At 40.8% G+C, this 19,033-nt stretch overlaps 1 protein-coding gene across 3 annotated transcripts; it reads right to left on the minus strand.

Moving 5' to 3' along the window:
* Positions 1-8,170: 8,170 nt before the first annotated feature.
* Positions 8,171-18,855, minus strand: LOC117485613 (high affinity cGMP-specific 3',5'-cyclic phosphodiesterase 9A). Of its 3 annotated transcripts, none has more exons than XM_034134216.1 (14): positions 18,742-18,855; positions 16,929-17,078; positions 16,777-16,828; positions 16,166-16,268; positions 14,169-14,311; positions 14,020-14,079; positions 12,032-12,209; positions 11,170-11,292; positions 10,483-10,575; positions 10,280-10,347; positions 9,944-10,046; positions 9,709-9,813; positions 8,969-9,115; positions 8,171-8,837 (listed from the first exon to the last, which is right to left on the minus strand). In XM_034134216.1, exons 1-14 carry the CDS (start codon positions 18,827-18,829, stop codon positions 8,703-8,705), a joined length of 1,548 nt encoding a protein of 515 aa, XP_033990107.1. In that variant the 5' UTR covers positions 18,830-18,855; the 3' UTR covers positions 8,171-8,702. The 3 variants fall into 3 exon arrangements, with proteins under 3 accessions (XP_033990107.1, XP_033990106.1, XP_033990108.1); XM_034134215.1 differs by having other exon boundaries at positions 16,917-17,078; XM_034134217.1 differs by lacking the exon at positions 18,742-18,855 and adding an exon at positions 18,274-18,316.
* Positions 18,856-19,033: the final 178 nt, after the last annotated feature.

Below are 19,033 nucleotides of genomic sequence, written 5' to 3' on the forward strand. Positions count from 1 at the left end.
GGAGGAGGAGGAGGTGAAGTGACCGGAACCGTCCGCTGACAACGCGATTGGCTGGTGGCCAGAAGGAGTGGGCCTCGCTCCGGCCAATCAGGTTTGGGGGCACGTTCTCGCTGTATTTATAAGGCTACAGTCTATGCTCCCAGTAAATGAGAATAATCGATACTAACACAGGCTGTGACGATTTGTTAGATAAAGTCGATATTTAAGCAGACAGCTCTCTCTCAGGAATTCTCTCCCCTTAGAGCTGGCAATTAATCAAACCTGAAGACTTGTATGTATGAAATCATCTGTTCAAAAGTTGTTGAGCTTTTTATTTGAAGTATTTCTTCTAGGTAGTTAAAAGGTTGAAACATTATAGTTCAGAGGCTATAAGTAATACACCTGACTAATACCTAACCAGATCACAGTGGTGAACCGTCAGGGCCTTCAAGGTATTCAGAGAATACCCTGGAACACTCAGATAAGGAAAAACAAAAAATCTATTTAACTATATAAATAAAATGTAAATAAAATGAATAAATGAGAATCATATCTGTGTTGTTGATCAGTAATATTACAGTGTTACGTTGATTTGTTTGTCTTTCTTCGGCCAAGCACTACGCATTTGAGTGGTTTTGTGTAAAAAAAAAAATGCAACCAATCAGATATTTTTCTGGGTCTCTGGGTAGAATATCCTTCAACCAAGCAGTGGCGGCGCCAGAGCATTTTTGTTGGGTAATCTATGGTAGGGCTAACCCATACAGTGGTGGTGCTCAAGTCAGTATTTGCAATGTAATTACATACACGCTATATTACCCCCCTTGACAGTGAAACGCCACGCGTGAGGTTTAGATTATTTCCCTGTCTCAATCAAAATGGAACTGTATGAAATAAAACGGCACATTTGTCTTGTAGTAAATAAAAAGGGATCACTGTGAACGTGACGTATGATAGTACACGTTGAAGATCCAATGGGGATACTGAATGGCGGTTTCGATTGATCTCAATCAATAAGGCATGACGCAGATCCAACGTTTCGTTGCTCTGGCTGTAGGTCTATTCAAATTGCATTCGGAGGCATTTTGATCTGACCGCGGCCGCGCTGATATTATAACGCCAGAGAATTTCCACACCTTTAGTGTATAAAACTCCCCCACTACTTAGACTATTCCTTGCACCCCTCTTATAGCATAAGCCCGAATGGTCTCAACCATATTGCATCAGTAAGGTGCACTTGTTGTTACAGCAGGATCAGTTTGTGTGCTGTGGACACGACCCGTATATTTTCGCAATCCGTGTTCTCAACATTTAGCATTTCGCTTATTATTTAATTGAATTTGCATCACTTTTCATGGTGGGGCTATGGTGGGGCTAAGCCATTTCTTGGTATGGCTGTAGCCTACCTCAGCCATACCCTGGCGCCGCCACTGCAACCAAGGTATTCTATATCCTTGATAGAATGCCCTGGCTGTTGCACTGAATGAAAGCGGACGTTTGGATTGACAGTTTGATCAACCAATCATATATTGATTTGTAGCCAATGGGTGTATTCTTTCAGAGTTTCCCTCGGTTCCAGGGTACTCTAGAACAGTGCTTCTCCAACTTTTTTCAGTAATGTCCCCTTTGAAACATTTTCTCAGCCAAGTACCCCCTGACCGACCCCGAACATTTTTGATAGAAAAAGCCTATAGGCCTATAAATAATTGCAAAGATGAAAGTAACACATGCGTCACTTCCGGGCAAAAATGACGGCTCCGCCCACTTTTGGGGGAAAACAAAGCTGTCATTTGAATGGCGGTCAATTCAAATTCTGAAGTTTTTGCCAATCCGATCAGAAATGTAAGAAAACCGTGGATTTTTGGATCTTCAAAGAGCCCGATTACAATGGCCAGACAGGCAAACAATTACATTAAATCATTGGAAATCGACGAGCGGGCTCGATATATGGTTAAATATAGCAGTTGGCGATCGATGTCCATAGATGAGAGTAACATCTATGTCACTTCAGGGTGAAAATTACGGCCCCGCCCACTTTTAGGGGAAACAACACTGTCATTTGAATGGCGATCGAGCCTGAAGCCACAGAGCTCTTGTCATTTTTTTTTTAGAGGAAGTACAGAAAAACGTAACTCTGGATTTGTTTTAATGTTTGAGGTACAATAAACTTCTTCGCTGCTTTCGGTGTATTTTGTGGCGAAGTACAGCACCACTTATGCCCCTTTCACACCAACGCAACTCCGGTTCAAGCTCCGTGCTAGAGCTTTTCTGGTTCAGAACCGGTTCTTCGGTTTAGCGCCGGCTCTTTTCACACCGCTCAGAGCCCGACTGGTGCTGCCGCTGCTGCGTCATGACGTCACAGTTTACGTCGCTGAGTTTCTCCCCAACGCCGGAGCTCACCTCACAACAACAACGGGCCGGGGACTGCGTTGCTTTTAATCATACGAAGCCAGATTAAATTAAATAACGACTTCTCCAACCTTATACTTTTCTCCAGAGTGCCGTGGTTCATTGTTTATTAATGTGTTTCAGCGGCATTTACCGACCGCTGCAGTGCTGGCCGGCTGCTCTTCAACGGGAGTGTATTCTCCCGTTAGCTCCGGGTTAGCTCACACGGCTCTAAAGTATTCACTGTCTGACTGTCACACAAGCAGCTGATACATATCCCCAGTTCCCCTTAAGTGAATGTGTGTCAGTCTAAATTGACGCTGTTTGGTGTCAGTCTGAATTGACGCTGTTTGGCATCACAACGCTGTTATGAAAGTTTCTCTGGTATAACATGGGTGATGTTAGCATAGCAACCGAAGCTAAACTGACTACTTGCTAAGCAGTTTTCTACAGGCACTTTTTACCGACGTATTTTTCATTATGATTCTACTTGTGATAGTCGGACATGACAACCTGTGCAGCCCATGTATTGATTCCATCCGATAGCTGCTATAATAACAAACAAAACGTCTGCCTGCTCTCCACAATGATCAATAACAGCGAACGGATGGTCAAAGTAAGGTACAAATAAACAGAATCACACGAAGCCTGGTTAGTGTTGCCTGACTTTATAAAGTGTGTTTTTTTTAACAAGTGTGTGGTTGCGTTCTAGTCACTTTGCTCAGCACTACTGCTTGTTACAACTTTTATTTGCCGTACTCGCCTTAAGTGTTAGCTCAGGTTAATCTCGCCCCCCTCCGACGTAAGCGTGACGTATGCGGTTCTTGCTTCTAGACGGACAACTTTTTGGTGCTCGAAACGAACCGGATTCCGGAGCTATGACGCTGCTCCGCTGCGGTGTGAACAGGAAAACCCGGTGCTTTTCAAGCACCAGCACCGAACCGGCCCTGAAACACCGTTGGTGTGAAAGGGGTATTACATGCTACATTGTCCATGCTTTTATCTTCAGTAGACTCGACTACTGCAATGGTGTCTTTACAGGCCTCACTAAAAAATCTATTAGAAAGCTGCAGCTAATTCAGAACGCCGCTGCTCGAGTCCTCACTAACACTAAGAAAGTGGATCACATCACTCCTGTTCTGAAGTCTTTACACTGGCTTCCTGTGTGGCAAAGAATAGATTTCAAAATATTGTTGCTGGTTTATAAAGCTTTGAATGGTTTAGGCCCAAAATACATGTCTGACCTACTGCTAAATTATGAACCATCCAGAACCCTCAGGTCTTCAGGGACTGGTCAACTTTCTGTCCCCAGAGTCAGAACTAAACATGGTAAAGCAGCATTCAGTTATTATGCTCCGAATATCTGGAACAAACTCCCAGAAACCTGCAGGTCCGCTGCAACTCTTACTACTTTTAAATCCAGGCTGAAGACTTTTCTTTTTGCCGCTGCTTTTAATTGAACTATTCACATCTTAAACTGCACTGTAACTTTTAACTTTTATCCATGTATTTTTTCTTTTAATGTTTATTTTATTATCTTTCCTTTTTAATGACTGATTTTAAATGCCATTTTTAAAATGTCTTCCATTTTTGTAAAGCACTTTGAATTACCTTCTGTTGAAAGGTGCTATATAAATAAACTTGCCTTGCCTTGCCTTGCCTTGCCTTGCCTTACAGGCCCGGCATATGTACTACAGCGTATCCAGCGGGTCGAGCGGTCTCGTGTGGACAGACACGTTTTTGAGCCGATTCAGACTTTTTTTATATCGACATCGGTTCGTTTTTGTTTTCGTCTCCGTGTAAACGTGGCCTATTATTGCAACTGGCTTCACGCTCAGCATGGTTCCCGGCTACAGCCTGATTTAGCTCTGGTTCTTCCTGTTTCCAGCGCGGCGGAGCCGGCTCTCAGTACCGAAAACCGGTTCTTAGCTGGCCCCACTCGGCTGCCCGGCAAGTACCAATACTTCACGCTTACGTCGGAGGGGGGCGAGATTAACCTGAGCAATAACAGTTAATGGCGAGTATGGCAAATAAAAGTTGTAACAAGCTGTAGCGCTGAGCAAAGTGACTAGACCGTGACCACACACTTGTAAAAACAGAGAAGAACCAGTTAAGCACCAGAAAAGCACAAGAACGGATCTTGAACACTTGGTGGTTCTAGGAATATTTTATAGAAAATTGTGTTTTATATTTAACTTATTGTACTATGATTATTTTTGTAATCATGCATGGTATTTTTTTTATTAACCTTTTTGCAGTACCCCAACGTACCCCCAGCGGTCCGCGTAGGCCTACCCCCATTTGAGAATCACTGCTCGAGAAGGCCCGCTAGTTCACTGGCTCGAGACAGAGGGTGTTTCTCAATCGCGAGTACGCTTGCTTGGTAGCACATGTCTGCCGAGCATCTTGCTTCAGAAGCGAGTCAAGAATACTTCCTGGCATTCGGAAAACGAAGTGTGGAACTCGCTAGCAAGTGTGCAGGTGTGCGTCATATGAGAGGCCCCGCCTTACATCTTCCGCCACAGATTTGGGGAAATTGGTCCGTGCGCAAAGCATTGTGGGGATTTTAAGACCGCGAAGTCTACTCATGTGCAGCCTCGATATTTCTCCAAACGGAGTACGCCGGGCTCGGTAGATTTCCAAGTATACTGGAGATTGGAACAGTACTTCGGCGGCACTCGATGACGTAGTATGCTTGAAATAGTGGCTCTGAAGCAGCTTTACTCGCGATTGAGAAACACCCCCAGGATCCAGATAAATGCGACGTAGCAATTCATTTGCCGTTTTATTGTTTTTAACGTTGAAATGGCAAGTGCAACAGTGTGTGTGTGTCTACAGAAGGTCCAGTTGTGATAGACACGGTTCGCCACTGCAGATCACTAACCTGCCCTGGCATGCATGGTGTGGGGGGGCCATTAACCAGTTCCCCACTTCCAACCACATTCCTTCAGTGCTTTTGCCTCATACCACACACACTTTGAAAACGCGGCCTTATTTTCACCTCTTTTTTCATCACTTTACTTGGAACATCTTTGAACCTGTCTGCTAATAAATGCTTGTTTCGAAATTGTACTGTATGTCCTCTATTTCTACCATCTTCAGTAATTTCTTTCGGAAAATGCCCAAGTTTTAAATGTTCTGCAAACTTCTTATACCTTACCAACTAACTGTAGGTTTAACACTCCCAGCATGCTGCTGCGCTCCATCAGGACCGAAGCCTCTCCACCTGAACAGTTTCTTCCCCTCTGGGACAAGGCCCGGGACCGGGACCCCCACTGACACTGACTATTACCCACCCCACAAACGTTATACATTCCATGAATGCACATCATGCGAACAATATCTTGTTCTTTTTAACATTGTAAATCCTGCTCCTCGCTATGTCTTTTTAACTCTGCACAGCTCTCCACTTTGAATATAGTATTGTCATATTTTATTATATTTGACTGTACTCAGTTCCTCACATAATTAAATTTTGTGTAAATATTGTCTTTATTTTTTCATTTGTTACAATAGTCTTAAAATTGTTTTTTAAAATAGCTTTTATAATAGTTAAATAGTTGTATTATTATTATTTTGTCTCTTTGTATGCACCACATATACCAAAGGTTTAAACCTACTTGGTAATAAAACCGATTCTGTTTCTGATTCTGATTTGGATAGTTAGTGTTCTTTGACAAAATCACATGCTTAAAGCAGGTTTTACTCACATTTGTTAAATTATAAAAGTGTCACACACACACACACACTGTACTGCTGCAGCACTCAGCTGTTGCAGCACCCCCTCTCTGCCTTTCTCTAGTCAGGTCTCCTCTGCTGGGGATCGTCCTAAAGTAAACATTTTTTAGAAATCTTAACCCCCTTGCTCTAAACTTCAAATGTGCTATTGGAAATATATCAGCTAGTTTCTGTAACACAAGGCTACAGCTTTACAGTCTTCCCTTTTGCTCAAAAGGATTCACTGCTACTTTACTTACTTTACTTGTGGGGCTCTGCTGATACTCATCGCTTGCATTGCTGCCAATTAAACCAGGACTGGAGGTTAAATGATTTTCACTGTAACCCCTCCACTAAAAGCACTCCATACATTTAAGGGCCCGAGAAGGACCTTCATCACATGTTTTTCACTCGAAGGCACGAGAGGGCCCATTTGCAGCGTTTTGTTTGTTTTTGGAACAGGGGGCAGCATGTGCTGAGTTGCCATAAACCACTGATTTGATCGCAAAGCTACTGTTATCCCATTTAAAAGCTGAAAAAGAGGGGAAGGACTATCTTATCTAAGTTTCACTTTGAAGAAGTTGAAACCATTTCTGTGCTTTGTCTCTGTATGATTGTTTACTTGGTGATGCTTTTGTCTTGTTCAGATCACTGCATTACTTATTGTGTTGCGGTGTATGATCCTTTAAAGACAAGACTCAAACAGGAAGAGTGCAGGATATTAAAGAATTCAAAATGTTTTAATTTGATATGAGCATCAAAAACTGTGCATTCATTTGTGACTTTTAACCATACATTTATGGAAGAACTGCTTTATATATTAATGGAATGGAAAACACAACGTTGAAAAGTGGTGACAATAACAACTCAAAACATATAATTAAGTAAATGCAGTAATGCCATTCAGTCCACATTTGACACTGGAGTATAAATAGCTCATGTTTTAATGTGTTACTAAGTGGTTTTAACATGTAGGTTACATTCGGACTATTTATGCTATGATGTCGCCAAAAATAATAGCTAGAAGAGGTTCTGTAGCTCATATCATTTCTACCTACCTTTGACATAATAGCTACTAGAAGGCTTCCCTAAAGAGACAGCTTCATTGGCTTCACTCCTGCTTCCCTTCACAGTATTATCCTGATCCTCACCACAGCACATTGTGTAAAAGTCCTTTCTTTTCTTTCAAATGGTCCAAATCTTTCAACTAGAGGTCCATGTAAACCAACTCTCTACAGGGCTGGAGTTGAACTGGGGGCAGAGAAAGGTGTCACAGCTGTTCAAGTGATAACATTCCACAGAAATGATCATCTGTGCATCCAATGATCTAATTACACATCATATCATAAGCAGGTCTCTATTAGCCTGAGATTGCTCTTGTTCTGTGTATCACATCATGGGAATGTATTACAGTAAACTGGAATATGCTCTGATAGTCTGATAAAGTACTGAATCATTACATTCTGATTCAGATTACTACAGCCACGATATTCATTTGATTTAACATTTCATTATTCATGTTCAACAAATACCGTTTTCTTATGTAGATCACTTTGCCATAAAGAAAGTCATTCTTTACATAAATCCCATGATATGAACTTATAAATATAGGCATATGAACGAGGTTTGAATAGGTGAATAACTCGTTGTATGTAGAAGTGCTCTGAGGGGTCTTAAAGACCTGATCAAGCGAGATATAAGTCCATTTACCATGATCTACGACTGAAAGCTCAATGAGTTGTTGTTGTGGTGATTTACACTTTTTGAGAGAAGTCTTTCATATCATCATCGACTGCTGTCCATTCACTGATAGGTCCCACATTGATTCAGTAGCAATAAGGAATTTATGAAATGGTTGCACTGTAACCACTCCACCAAGGCACTCCATAAATGAAAGGCCCCCTAGAAGGACCACATGTTTTTCACTTGAAGGTCATCCTGAAGAGCAGGAGGGCACATTCGTAGCGTTTTTTGTTTAGCTAGAAGATTTTAGTTATAGGTTCTATAGCTCATATTACATATATATATATATATATATATATATATATATATATAGTTATATATTTACAACAGACTGTGTACTGTGGTGTAACCTTCATCAGAATATTATTTATTAAAATGTAAAAGCAAACTGTGATGCAGATAACCCAGTAGTTATAACGCACTGAAGCCACAGGGTGGCGATATTACATTAAACATAGAATGTCTTTACTTCCTAAAAATGAGAGCATGCCATGTCTGCCATGTGCCATGTCCATGTAACCCTAACCCTAACAGAGAGGGCTGCGACTAACGATTCTAATCGATATGAAATATAGTTCAGGCTGTTGTTTTGTATTTTCTTTCAAAGTTATTACTGTTTACATCACATAACAGATTTCTGCATACACCAAAACTACAATCAAAAAAAGGTAAGAACGCAATATAGTACTTGTGCTTAGCCCGGTAAATAAACCAAAAAATTAATAAATAATAATTATAATAATACAAAAATACACATTTAGATTCAGTTTGATGTAGTTCAAATACATTCAAACAAATCTAAAAACCATACAATCTTTAGACAGCAGGTTTCAGATAGTCCTCTTCTTAAAGCTGCCTCTGCCCCACAGATGGGTCCCTCAGTCTGTGAGGCTGTCAGCAGGACACTGTGTCCCCTCCTTACTCTGAGCCCGGATCACTTTCTCCCTCTCCAGCGCCTTCTCCATCTCTGTGTAGTAATCCAGAGCCTTCCGTACCGGGTGGATTATGTGTTGCTGCAGAATGAATTAACAAGTCATATATTTTAACCCCAAAACATTCCCTCAAACTTGACGAATTCTACTTTATTGAATGACATTCCCAGAGTAACTTCTTGATTTCTAGGAATCTTTCAAAAATAAATTACCTCCAAGCAGGGGAAGAGGTTGGCCAGCTCGATGAAGAGAGGCAGAAGGACAAATCTGATGAAGCCTGTTTGAGACGACGGCTTGGTGACTTTGTCCCGATCCATGAAGGGGGTGACTGGAAGCCCCTCTAACTTCTCCACATCACTCTGAAGGTGGAGAGAACACACAGCTGGAGCGAATGTCTCTACAGGTTGAGGGACTGTCTTAAGTAACCTATGATTTCTCCAACAGGTCTGAGCCTGTGGAAGATCATTGCTCTCATCCAATCAGCATAATATTTTTAGATTTATGAATATGCTCAAGGACGTTGTGGTTGTGGTGATTCAACATTTTTGAAAAACCTATTTATTGACTAACTTTTTTTAACCAGACCATCTGCTAAATAATTTCTTTTTAAATGTTATGGTCAACTAAGATAGTCGCAATACAAGCTGGATAAATTCCGGTTTTGTCATCTTTACTGGAAAGGAGTCAAAGGAACAACTGAGTGGGATTCAACCCTTCTTTGTTAGTTAGGGAGAGAGAAACAGACCTGGAGAACGACATGAACTCTACTCCGTAACCTTTTATATTTGTAATCATCGACTCTTTCAATACACTGTGTTCAGGTTGTAACCTTCAAGGTATTGAATAGGAACATCCCACACATTGAATCGAAGGTTGAAGGAGGATAACATGTTCAGAAAGAAGTTTAAATAAAACGTCCATAGTTGAAACAAATATCCAGTGGTGAAGGTACCTGGTTGTAGAATTCCTGCAGCAGACAGTCCAACCAGGGCTCAGCCACCTCCATGGGCCGCGCCTCGTTGGAGATATCGCTCACTTTGATCAGGATCATCATCAGCTGCAAACACAACAGGACACAATTAGAAAGTAGACAGCTATACATTCAATTGTAAAAGAAACAGAGTTTTTATATTGAGACTTCAGCCACTGTTGAATACTGAAAATATTACACAGGTAAGTCCTCTCACCACTTCTCTGTGCTCCTTGTTGGTGAAGTCAAAAGCTGTCAGGATGGACTTAAACTTGTTGAGAATGTCATTGTGCCTCGTCATGTCAGTGGCCAGGATGCATCTGAAATTAGAAAAGAAATACTGTTGCTATCCTAGGGAGGCGTGTGGTGCAGTGGGTTGAGCGTTGGGGTTTGGATCAGGGGGTCACAGATTCAAACCCCACTGCAGTCAGCATGTCGTTGTGTCCCTGGGCAAGATAAAAGCGTCTAACAAGTGACATGTAATGTAATGTATCCTGAGGGAATTACAGGAGCAAAATGTGGATTACTTAGAGAATCAGAAAGATGGACTCACTTGATGATCCCTTCCCTGATCCGCTTGTACTGATTCATGGACAGATTTCTGAAGATGTTGCTCTCTGTCTGAAAAATATGAGGTTCAGTTGATTGTCGTTGATTGTCGCTGATAGTGGACAGACTCATCTAGGGTGTCAGTTCCAATCACTAACCCTAAATGCACGATTCCATGCAGCTTGGACAGAGAGGTGTCATCCTTACCTTCTCCAGGATCTCAAAAGCTATGGCACAGTGGTGGTTCTCCAGTGGAGAGATGTCGTTGTACCGGAGAGCGAGTTCGGTCCGAGCATTTATCTGAAACAAGGCCATTACTTTAGACTTTAGGATTAACATTTAAAAGAGTTCTGTATGCATTGGTGCTGTAATGGACAACACCATAACACATTTCAATGTTTTCTTTACACAACCTGAGAACTCAGTGTTCTTAAACTAAAAGGAGATTAGTGAAATCATATAACATGTTGGAAAATATGATTTGACAGCAAAAATGTCAAATACAACAGACACTGTGTATGTGATGTCAACAGGTATGATATAACTGTTAAACTATTAAAAGATACATTAAAAGATAAAAACAAGAATTTGTTAATGACATTTAAAGAGGTTGACATTTTTCAAGTCTTGATTAATGCAAAATTCACAAATATACAAAGTAAGTTATTGGGCACTGTTTCCCCCCCCATTACAGCTGTTAAAATACGCCTTATATAAGTCATCAAAAGTAGAAGACAGTACAAAATCCACAGTCTAAGTTCTGAGTTAAAAAAGGTCTAAAGTTTAGCTGAACCTAATATGAGGCTTCAGCAGTCTGAATATCAAGTAGCAATCTCACTGTGTGTTTAAGTCAGGGAACATGCCTGCAGAAGCACAAAGAGTTCATGGAGGTACCTGATAGGCGTTGTTGTACCCGGTGTGGTCGAGGTCGTGGCACACTGCAGAGGTCAGCATGATGAGCAGGTCCTCGCTGTCCATCTTACTCTTCAGGTCCGTCAGCCAGATCAGACCGTACATCTGCTCAGAGGGCAAGAGATGTTGTCATGTACTGTGGGGGAAAGGCTGTCGTTTGCCCTCATGAAAAGCTGAATTACTTCAATAGTTTTGAGTACTTGGGAGCAGTGAAATAAACACATGAGCCTCTTTTGCTTTTCAACCCGAGGAACTAGGAACCTTTTAAGGAACTTTTGTGTTTCTATTTCAGGGACAAGGGTCTTAACTAAAGTCCCTGGTCTATTCTTTCCAAAAGTTCAGGAACAGCGCTGACATTTCTGATTGAGGACGCCACCAACAGCCATGTAGAAATCTGCATCTGAGAGTGTCTATCAAGGTCTTTGTGATGCCTTGACACCAGCACTGCTGTCAGTCATGTGAAAGTAAGAGCCTGGCTGAATGCTGTCGATATGTCAATTCATTTAGTTTGATTAAGATGCTCCGTATAGCTTATGGACAAGTGACCCCTTTTTACATACAGTCATTTGGTCCATTTTTATATACACATATTGATTAGTGCTGTTTGAAGAACACAATTATGGTGTCATTTCCAATCTTCTTTGTGCCACTGCTTTGGGCTTCTCAAACTCCTGAGAAAAGCTATTTTTTGATTTTTTGATTAAACTAAACCATCAAACCATCATGTCCTTCACCAAGTCAAAGGGATGATGGCATAATTTCACAATTTCATGATTACACACACAATCGGGCTCTCCCTGGTCTGTCCTTATGAAGTATCACTGCAACAGACACACACACTCACCATCTGGGTGACACAGAAGCAGTGCTTGAAGTTGTGGAAGGGGATGTTGTTGTATCTCCGGTAGACCTCGAACAGGAAGTGCTGCAGGACCGCCGGCTCGATGTTGAAGGCTGCGATGAAATCTAAATCTGTGTACATGACCTGAAGGAGCACCATGATCTCTGCATCCTCCCACTGCCTGCGCGCACACACACACACACACACACACACACACACACACACACACACACACACACACACACACACACACACACACACACACACACACACACACACACACACACACACACACACACACACACACACACACACACACACACACACACACACACACACACACACACACACACACACACACACACACACACACACACACACACAGCTTGAGATTACTTGGTCTGAATTCATTTTTGATACTATCCTCATTGCAAGTTATATTGGCCACAATAATCGTATATTATATATTCTATGTTGTTATACGAACAAGTATTCTGATACATCAAGCCTGATTACCTACATACACTGTTTCACTGCAGGAAATACTCTAAATGTCACAGTAAACAGTCCCTAAAATGTGCACTGTTAACTTCTGCTTGAGTCACATTGTCTGAAAACAACAGTGCCGAGCTGGTGAGGGTATTGCTGACCCTTTAAAAGAAACCTCTTGGCTACAGTCAGAGTAGGGAAGTCATGAAGTGTTCAAAAAGACAATAATGTAATATGATCAGCATTATTCTTCATAACACATCTTTGTCCACACAGCAGGAAGCAAAGAGAAGCATACTGTATTTGATTAGGGTATCAAAGGAATCCTCTGATTTATTATGATTATCTGTCACCCTGGTTTCTGTGCATAGCCTCAAAACCTCCACTGCCACCATTGTGGGTTTGGGTTAAAAGCTTTTGAAAAAATGGAACGATGAGCAGGCCTCAGTGAATGCAACAGGCACTTCCTCCTCATGGAGTCTCTTCAAACCCGGTTTGTTGATTAAGCCTTTTAAGACCTTTTGATTTGTACGGCGCTGCGGGCCTATTCATATTGAGATGAGTGTGATGATCAGAAGAAAGGCTGACGTCTCGTGTCCTCTTCAGATCACAGCGGAGGGGCTTGAAGGGCACGACTGTCATTAGGCAAGTGTGTGTGTGTGTGTGTGTGTGTGTGTGTGTGTGTGTGTGTGTGTGTGTGTGTGTGTGTGTGTGTGTGTGTGTGTGTGTGTGTGTGTGTGTGTGTGTGTGTGTGTGTGTGTGTGTGCACACTGAGGGAACAGGTGCACTGTGTGTTGGTGATCACACAGCCTGCACATCATGTTGATGAATACTGTATGTGACATTAAAACCTCTCCACACCAATATGGCCCATCACCAGCAGGCTTAAGGGAGTAATGGATTACATAATCAGGATACAACACATATAACTGTATTCCCTTACAGTTACATACAAAACAACTTAGTCAGATTGCTGTTGCATTAGAAAAAAATGGGGATTACAAGCAGGATTACAATTTTACAATACATTTTGAAATAAAAATGTATATATATATAAATGATATTATAGGTAGACGTATGCTTGATTATTCATTTTGGTTTTCATTATTTTAAATATATTTTTTCAAATGCAGTTAGTGAACACCTGATTTATAAAAAAAAATCTGTGTTTAATGAAGGTATTAAACTAAATCAGCTATATGTATGCTATTCTGTAGGCCTATCATATAAGAGGACACATCTTTGATCCTAAATACCTTGGCTTCCTCTTTTCTAAGGTCACATTGTGTTGTGTCTTCAATACAGTACACACCTCTTACTGATGTTTCATTTCTCCTGCACTTATTTGCATTGCATTTGATATTGAGGTAATCCAAAAGTAACTCTAAATAATCAGATTACATTACTTTACATCAGATTAGGTTACTGATTACATTTTTTTTACAGGTAACTAGTAATTGTAACAGATTACATTTTTAAGTAACCCTCCCAACCCTGCTCACCAGTTATCAAAGGTGGGGGTCTTTAGGTACTGCCTCACTTCCTCTGATACCTCCAGGGAGCTGCAAAGGGGACAACATATTGATTAGTAGATAATAAAACATGATATATATGTCTGCAATATGTGAGCTTTGCATGTGCAAAAACGTGCCTCATTTGGAGGAACTTCTCCCGTACATGCTCACACTCCTTCCTGGTCTTATGCAGGGTTCTCTTGTGGTAGAAGGGGGAGGGCTTGTGTGTTCCCTCGGACAGATCTTTAAACAAGCCCAGCCAGCTCAGGTGCTCCACACTCTGAAGAGATCAGTTGAAATCAGGTTCAATATGGAGGTTAGAGCAGCACATCACATCAAATCAAATCCCAAGAGTGGCCCTTCAAGAAATAGACCCTTCATCACTAAAATCATTATCATTACTGACTTCTAATTGCTCTGTTGCCCTGGTTTATATTTCTGAGGAAAATGTTCCTACAGAAAAAGATGGTGTGATTCTGCGAGGCTGTTACGCAATTTCTTGGTAATCCATGTAAAGACATTTATCTTAAAATAGTGATTCAGCTAGTGGACGTAATATTGGAATGGACATTGGAGAAAAGCGTGTCATCCGTTAAGATCTAAACGAAATGACACACAAGATAATATCCAACATTTTACACTTGAATTATGATTCCTTGCTACAGTAATTACTTTCAACGTTTGTACACATTTCTGTTGGTCAGAGGTGGAAGAAGGTTCCTCAAGTAAAAGTACAAAAGTAATAGCATCTAAATATACTTAAAGTACCAAAAGTAAAAGTAGTCATTGTGCAGATTGGTCCATTTCAGAATAATATATATGATATGTTTTATAATGATTGATCATGAAAGTGTTCTCAAAGCTGGTAAAGGTGCAGCTAGTTTGAATGACTTTGTATACTGCAGGGTAGCTTGTGAATTCACTCCAGGTGGAACTAAAGTCTGATTTAAGAGGAACACTAGCAACATCAGTCATGGGAATGACTGAAGGCTAAACAAGGTTGATTAACAGAGTGTGTGGCCAAGAAAACCCCAAAAATAAAGTCAAAAGGGTAAGAAGCTGAGGGAACTGATGAGTCAGCTTTTGTGTTGTTCCACGGGTATGGAATGAGTTTGATCATTCTATCAAAATGTCTTTATCTGTGTTAAAAAGAGCTTAAGTAGGCAGTTGTTGTCAAAGCTTGCACGCATACACTAACACTAAATTGCTTTTTTCCAGTTGTTTGTGCCTTTATTTTCCTTTTATCTCAGTTTATTATATCTATTTAAAGGGGACCTATCATGCAAAATGCACTTTTTTACGTCTTTTATACATGAATATGTGTCCCCGGTGTTCCAGGGAACTCACCAAGTGTCAGAAAACACAACCCTCTCTATTTTCCACGGACATTGCCGTTCGAAAGCGCTGGAGACGCTGTAGTACATATGCCAGGCCTGTAGATGGTGCTGTTCTGCCCTTATCTGCCCTTACAAACACAGAGCTAAAAAATGTCAAATTGAGCAAAATGAGGCATGGCTAAAATGCATGATCTGTTTGGTATTTTACAAAAAAAAAAGTATAAATATGCCTTATATAGGTATGGTCCTACACTATATTATTCAAATATAGCATGATAGGTCCACTTTAAATCAATGTTTAGATGTCATTTATGGCTTGAAACCATTTAATAGTTAGGGTTGGATTAGTTTTGTTGGTATTTGGTTAGTTTGAGGTGTTGTTTTAGCTGGTGCTGTTTCTGTATAATACACACACTGTTTCCAACTGCAGATTTGCTGGTAATATATATTGTTAATACTTTCTGTTAAGTGTCTGGGCCTCTATTCTCAAGTGTCAGATAGTTTAGCGACAGTGTCCCATTTCAAATATCTTCATTGAATCATTCATATCAAAAACATTGATGAGAGCAGCTCCAAAATACTAAGCTGATGAAACGATTTGACAGCAGGCCTTCTTTTGAGGTCATTCCATCCCACTTATTTCTTCTTCTGACTGGTTGCTAATGTTTCTTTTTCTGATGAGGACCAAAGATCATGAAAACGAAGAATGTATAACCCATACGTATAACCATATGAATAAGTTCCATGTTTCCTTTTTTTTTTAGTAACTCTAAAGTAACAGAGTACTTTGTCCGTACCTCCAGTTTCTCCCGGAATGAATCCACCTGTTTCTTCATCTCGTACACCACTGCAGGAGCGTCGCCGGCCTCCGTCAGGATTCTCTTCTCCAGGCCCTGCAGTCTGAGATCACACACCATCAGAGAAGGGTTAGGATTATAGGCGTCCTTTATACTGGGGAAACGGCCCATTTTGTCCACAATTTTGCATTAGGATCATTTTTTTTTTAAATGTTCTGAAAATAGCGTGCAGAAAGAATTATACACTTTGAGGTTTATTTGCACAAGAGAACAATCTCAAGGACTGTTTTCTGGTGACCGAAGTGATGCAATTTGTAACAGCTTCGCAGCAGCATAGCATAGTTACTGCACTAGTTGTATTTTGCGGGGGGGCGCTTAATGCAGTACTGGTTTTTTAAATCTGAAAAAAGGGTCCCCACCACTTTTTCTAACAAAGTGACGCCAATGGTTAACACATTATACAGTAGTATGTACATTTTCACAGTTGATATACATTCAACCTTCAAAGTATATGACCAGATATCTGATGCTTCACAAGAACTGACCTTTTGACCTTTCACAGTAAATATGAATGAAATGCCTTTAATGTTGATCTTACTCCCCTGGCCTACCTTTTCTCCATGGAGGAGAGGTCAAATCCCAGCGCACCTGCAAGCTCCGCACCTGAAATGACAAGACAAGAGGGAGACGTGTCGAACCTTTTGAAATGAACCCGAGCACTGCATTTCCCATGGTGCAAAGGGAAAGATACCTAACGGCTCACTGTTGCAGTCGGCAGCCACCACCTCCAGTTTGTAGCAGCAGCTGGAGGAGTTGGGCTCCAGCCCCGGGGAGATGTTGGTGATGTTGCCTTTGGGGTTGTACAGCTTCAGGATGTCATGGGGTCCGGCCTCGGCTGCAGAGCGGAACAGATCTGAAAGAGAGGTTCAACGTTCATTTATCAATCAATCCTGAGGAGATCTTTTCCCCCAAACGCTGAGGAAGGCCATCTGAAACCCTGGAAAAAGCTTTGAGGGTATACTCTGTTCAATATGGAACCCATCATCAATGGGTTATAGGTTGTAACTTAATGCTTTACAAATTGTTAACAAATGATTTACAAAACAGTAAGGAAATACAAAGTAAATAATGTGATACAACTTGCATTTAACCCTCCTGTTGTCTTCGGGTGAAATCTGACCGATTTACTACTTTCATCAATCATAACTTTTTTGTTTTACATTCGATTGCATGTGTTCCCCCCCTTATGTGCCCAATCCCCCCATGTGAATCACACCTGGCACACACAAAGACACACAGAACAATTTGATACATTTCCCGCTCTTATGTGCCCATCCCCCCACATGGATCACACCTGGCACACGCAATACATGTTCAGTGTCTATTCTTTGTATATTTACTGCAGTTGTTCATGTATACCAGTAGTCTGATACAATATGTACAGTTTGAAAGGGTGTTAAATAACATTTGGTGATGATTCATGGTTTTTGTGTTAATGTAATAGCAGTTAAAACAGGAACGGTCAAATTTGACCGCGAACACCAAAGTAAGGGGGGGGGGGGGGAAACGAAGACAATAGGAGGGTTAATCTCATCAAAATTGTAATAAAATGCAGTAATGTGTGTATGTTATGTCCTGACTGACAACCAATAATGTTATACCTTTTAGGTGGCTCATTTCTTACAAAACGGTTGATGTCATAACTTTGACAGATATGTAACACTGACATCATATTTGAGTCTAAAAAGGGTTCCATAATGACATCATTAGGATTTAATACATTTCTGATCAGTTTAAGACCAGATGTTATGACATTTTCATGACATCGTTGTGTTGCAGGGAAACCCAAAAGGTGTTCTTGAATAACGTTTATAACACATCTATAAGAATGAACAATTATCATATATTAAAAAAGGTAAATAAAAGGTAAACATTTAAAGGTGTGTTGACTTAGAAAATGCACCACTTTAATAGAAGACTGTTTGCCAGAGAGGCATGCATACTTTACAGTTATATCAACAATAATAATACAATAAAACAACAGTTACTGCTGGAAGATATATGCTGATTAACATTATATATGAGATCCACTCTGACGTTCCTCTTACCTTTCCTCATAACTTTAAACAAAACACATTAAGACCACATGAAGCCAGTGCTGCACACTGCCTCCACCCGAGGTGAGGAGCTGTCAGTGGCAGCTGATCCTCCATCACACACACACTTCTCTATCTGCCGGGAACTGACTTTCATCTGCATCTGATCCTTTATCAACGTTGTTTTCTTCTTTAGTTTTTCTGGATCACTTTTCTGCCATTGAATGAATGAATTCAACTCATGTGTAATAGATAATAACATACATCATATGATATTTACCTTCTCACATAAGGGAAGAATCATGGTAAACATGTGACACATTTGGAACATGTATTTAATAATGATAAAAATGATGTTATGGATGCAGATATCATTTGATTCACTAAGATTGCACCTGAGGGTGTGTGTATGCACTCTGACATACCTCACAATGTCTTCAACATAAGAAACTGAACTTTGAAATCATTCTGTGCTCCTACCTTTGACATCCTGCGCAGGGCAGTCCCCGGGGAACTCCGCCTTCTCCGGTCTCCCGTTCACTGTGAAGAAGATGATTTTTGATGCCATGTCATGAGTTCAGAGTTACTGACGAGTGCACTGCTGATCAGTCCTGCCTCCTTATTTCACTGTGATGAAGACCCCACCCCCTTGTTTTTATTCTCTCCACCTCCTCTTCTGCTCCTCCTTCATTTCCCTTCATTTCCACTGTTACATTATTAGAAGTAGAAGTCATTCACTAGATGTATCCTCAGGTTCTGTTCTCAATGTGTA

The sequence above is a fragment of the Trematomus bernacchii genome, unplaced genomic scaffold, assembly GCF_902827165.1.
Source record: "Trematomus bernacchii unplaced genomic scaffold, fTreBer1.1, whole genome shotgun sequence".
NCBI classification, from domain to species: domain Eukaryota; kingdom Metazoa; phylum Chordata; class Actinopteri; order Perciformes; family Nototheniidae; genus Trematomus; species Trematomus bernacchii.

Bases quoted from the DNA above. Each gene is read 5' to 3' on its own strand.
- LOC117485613 (XM_034134215.1), bottom strand. From the start codon at position 18,829: ATGGCATCAAAAATCATCTTCTTCACAGTGAACGGGAGACCGGAGAAG. The intron at 16,269-16,776 runs GTAGGCCAGGGG...GTGTGATCTCAG, and splicing joins CTCTCCTCCATGGAGAAAAG to ACTGCAGGGCCTGGAGAAGA. The intron at 8,838-8,968 runs GTAATTTATTTT...TTCATTCTGCAG, and splicing joins ACCTCTTCCCCTGCTTGGAG to CAACACATAATCCACCCGGT.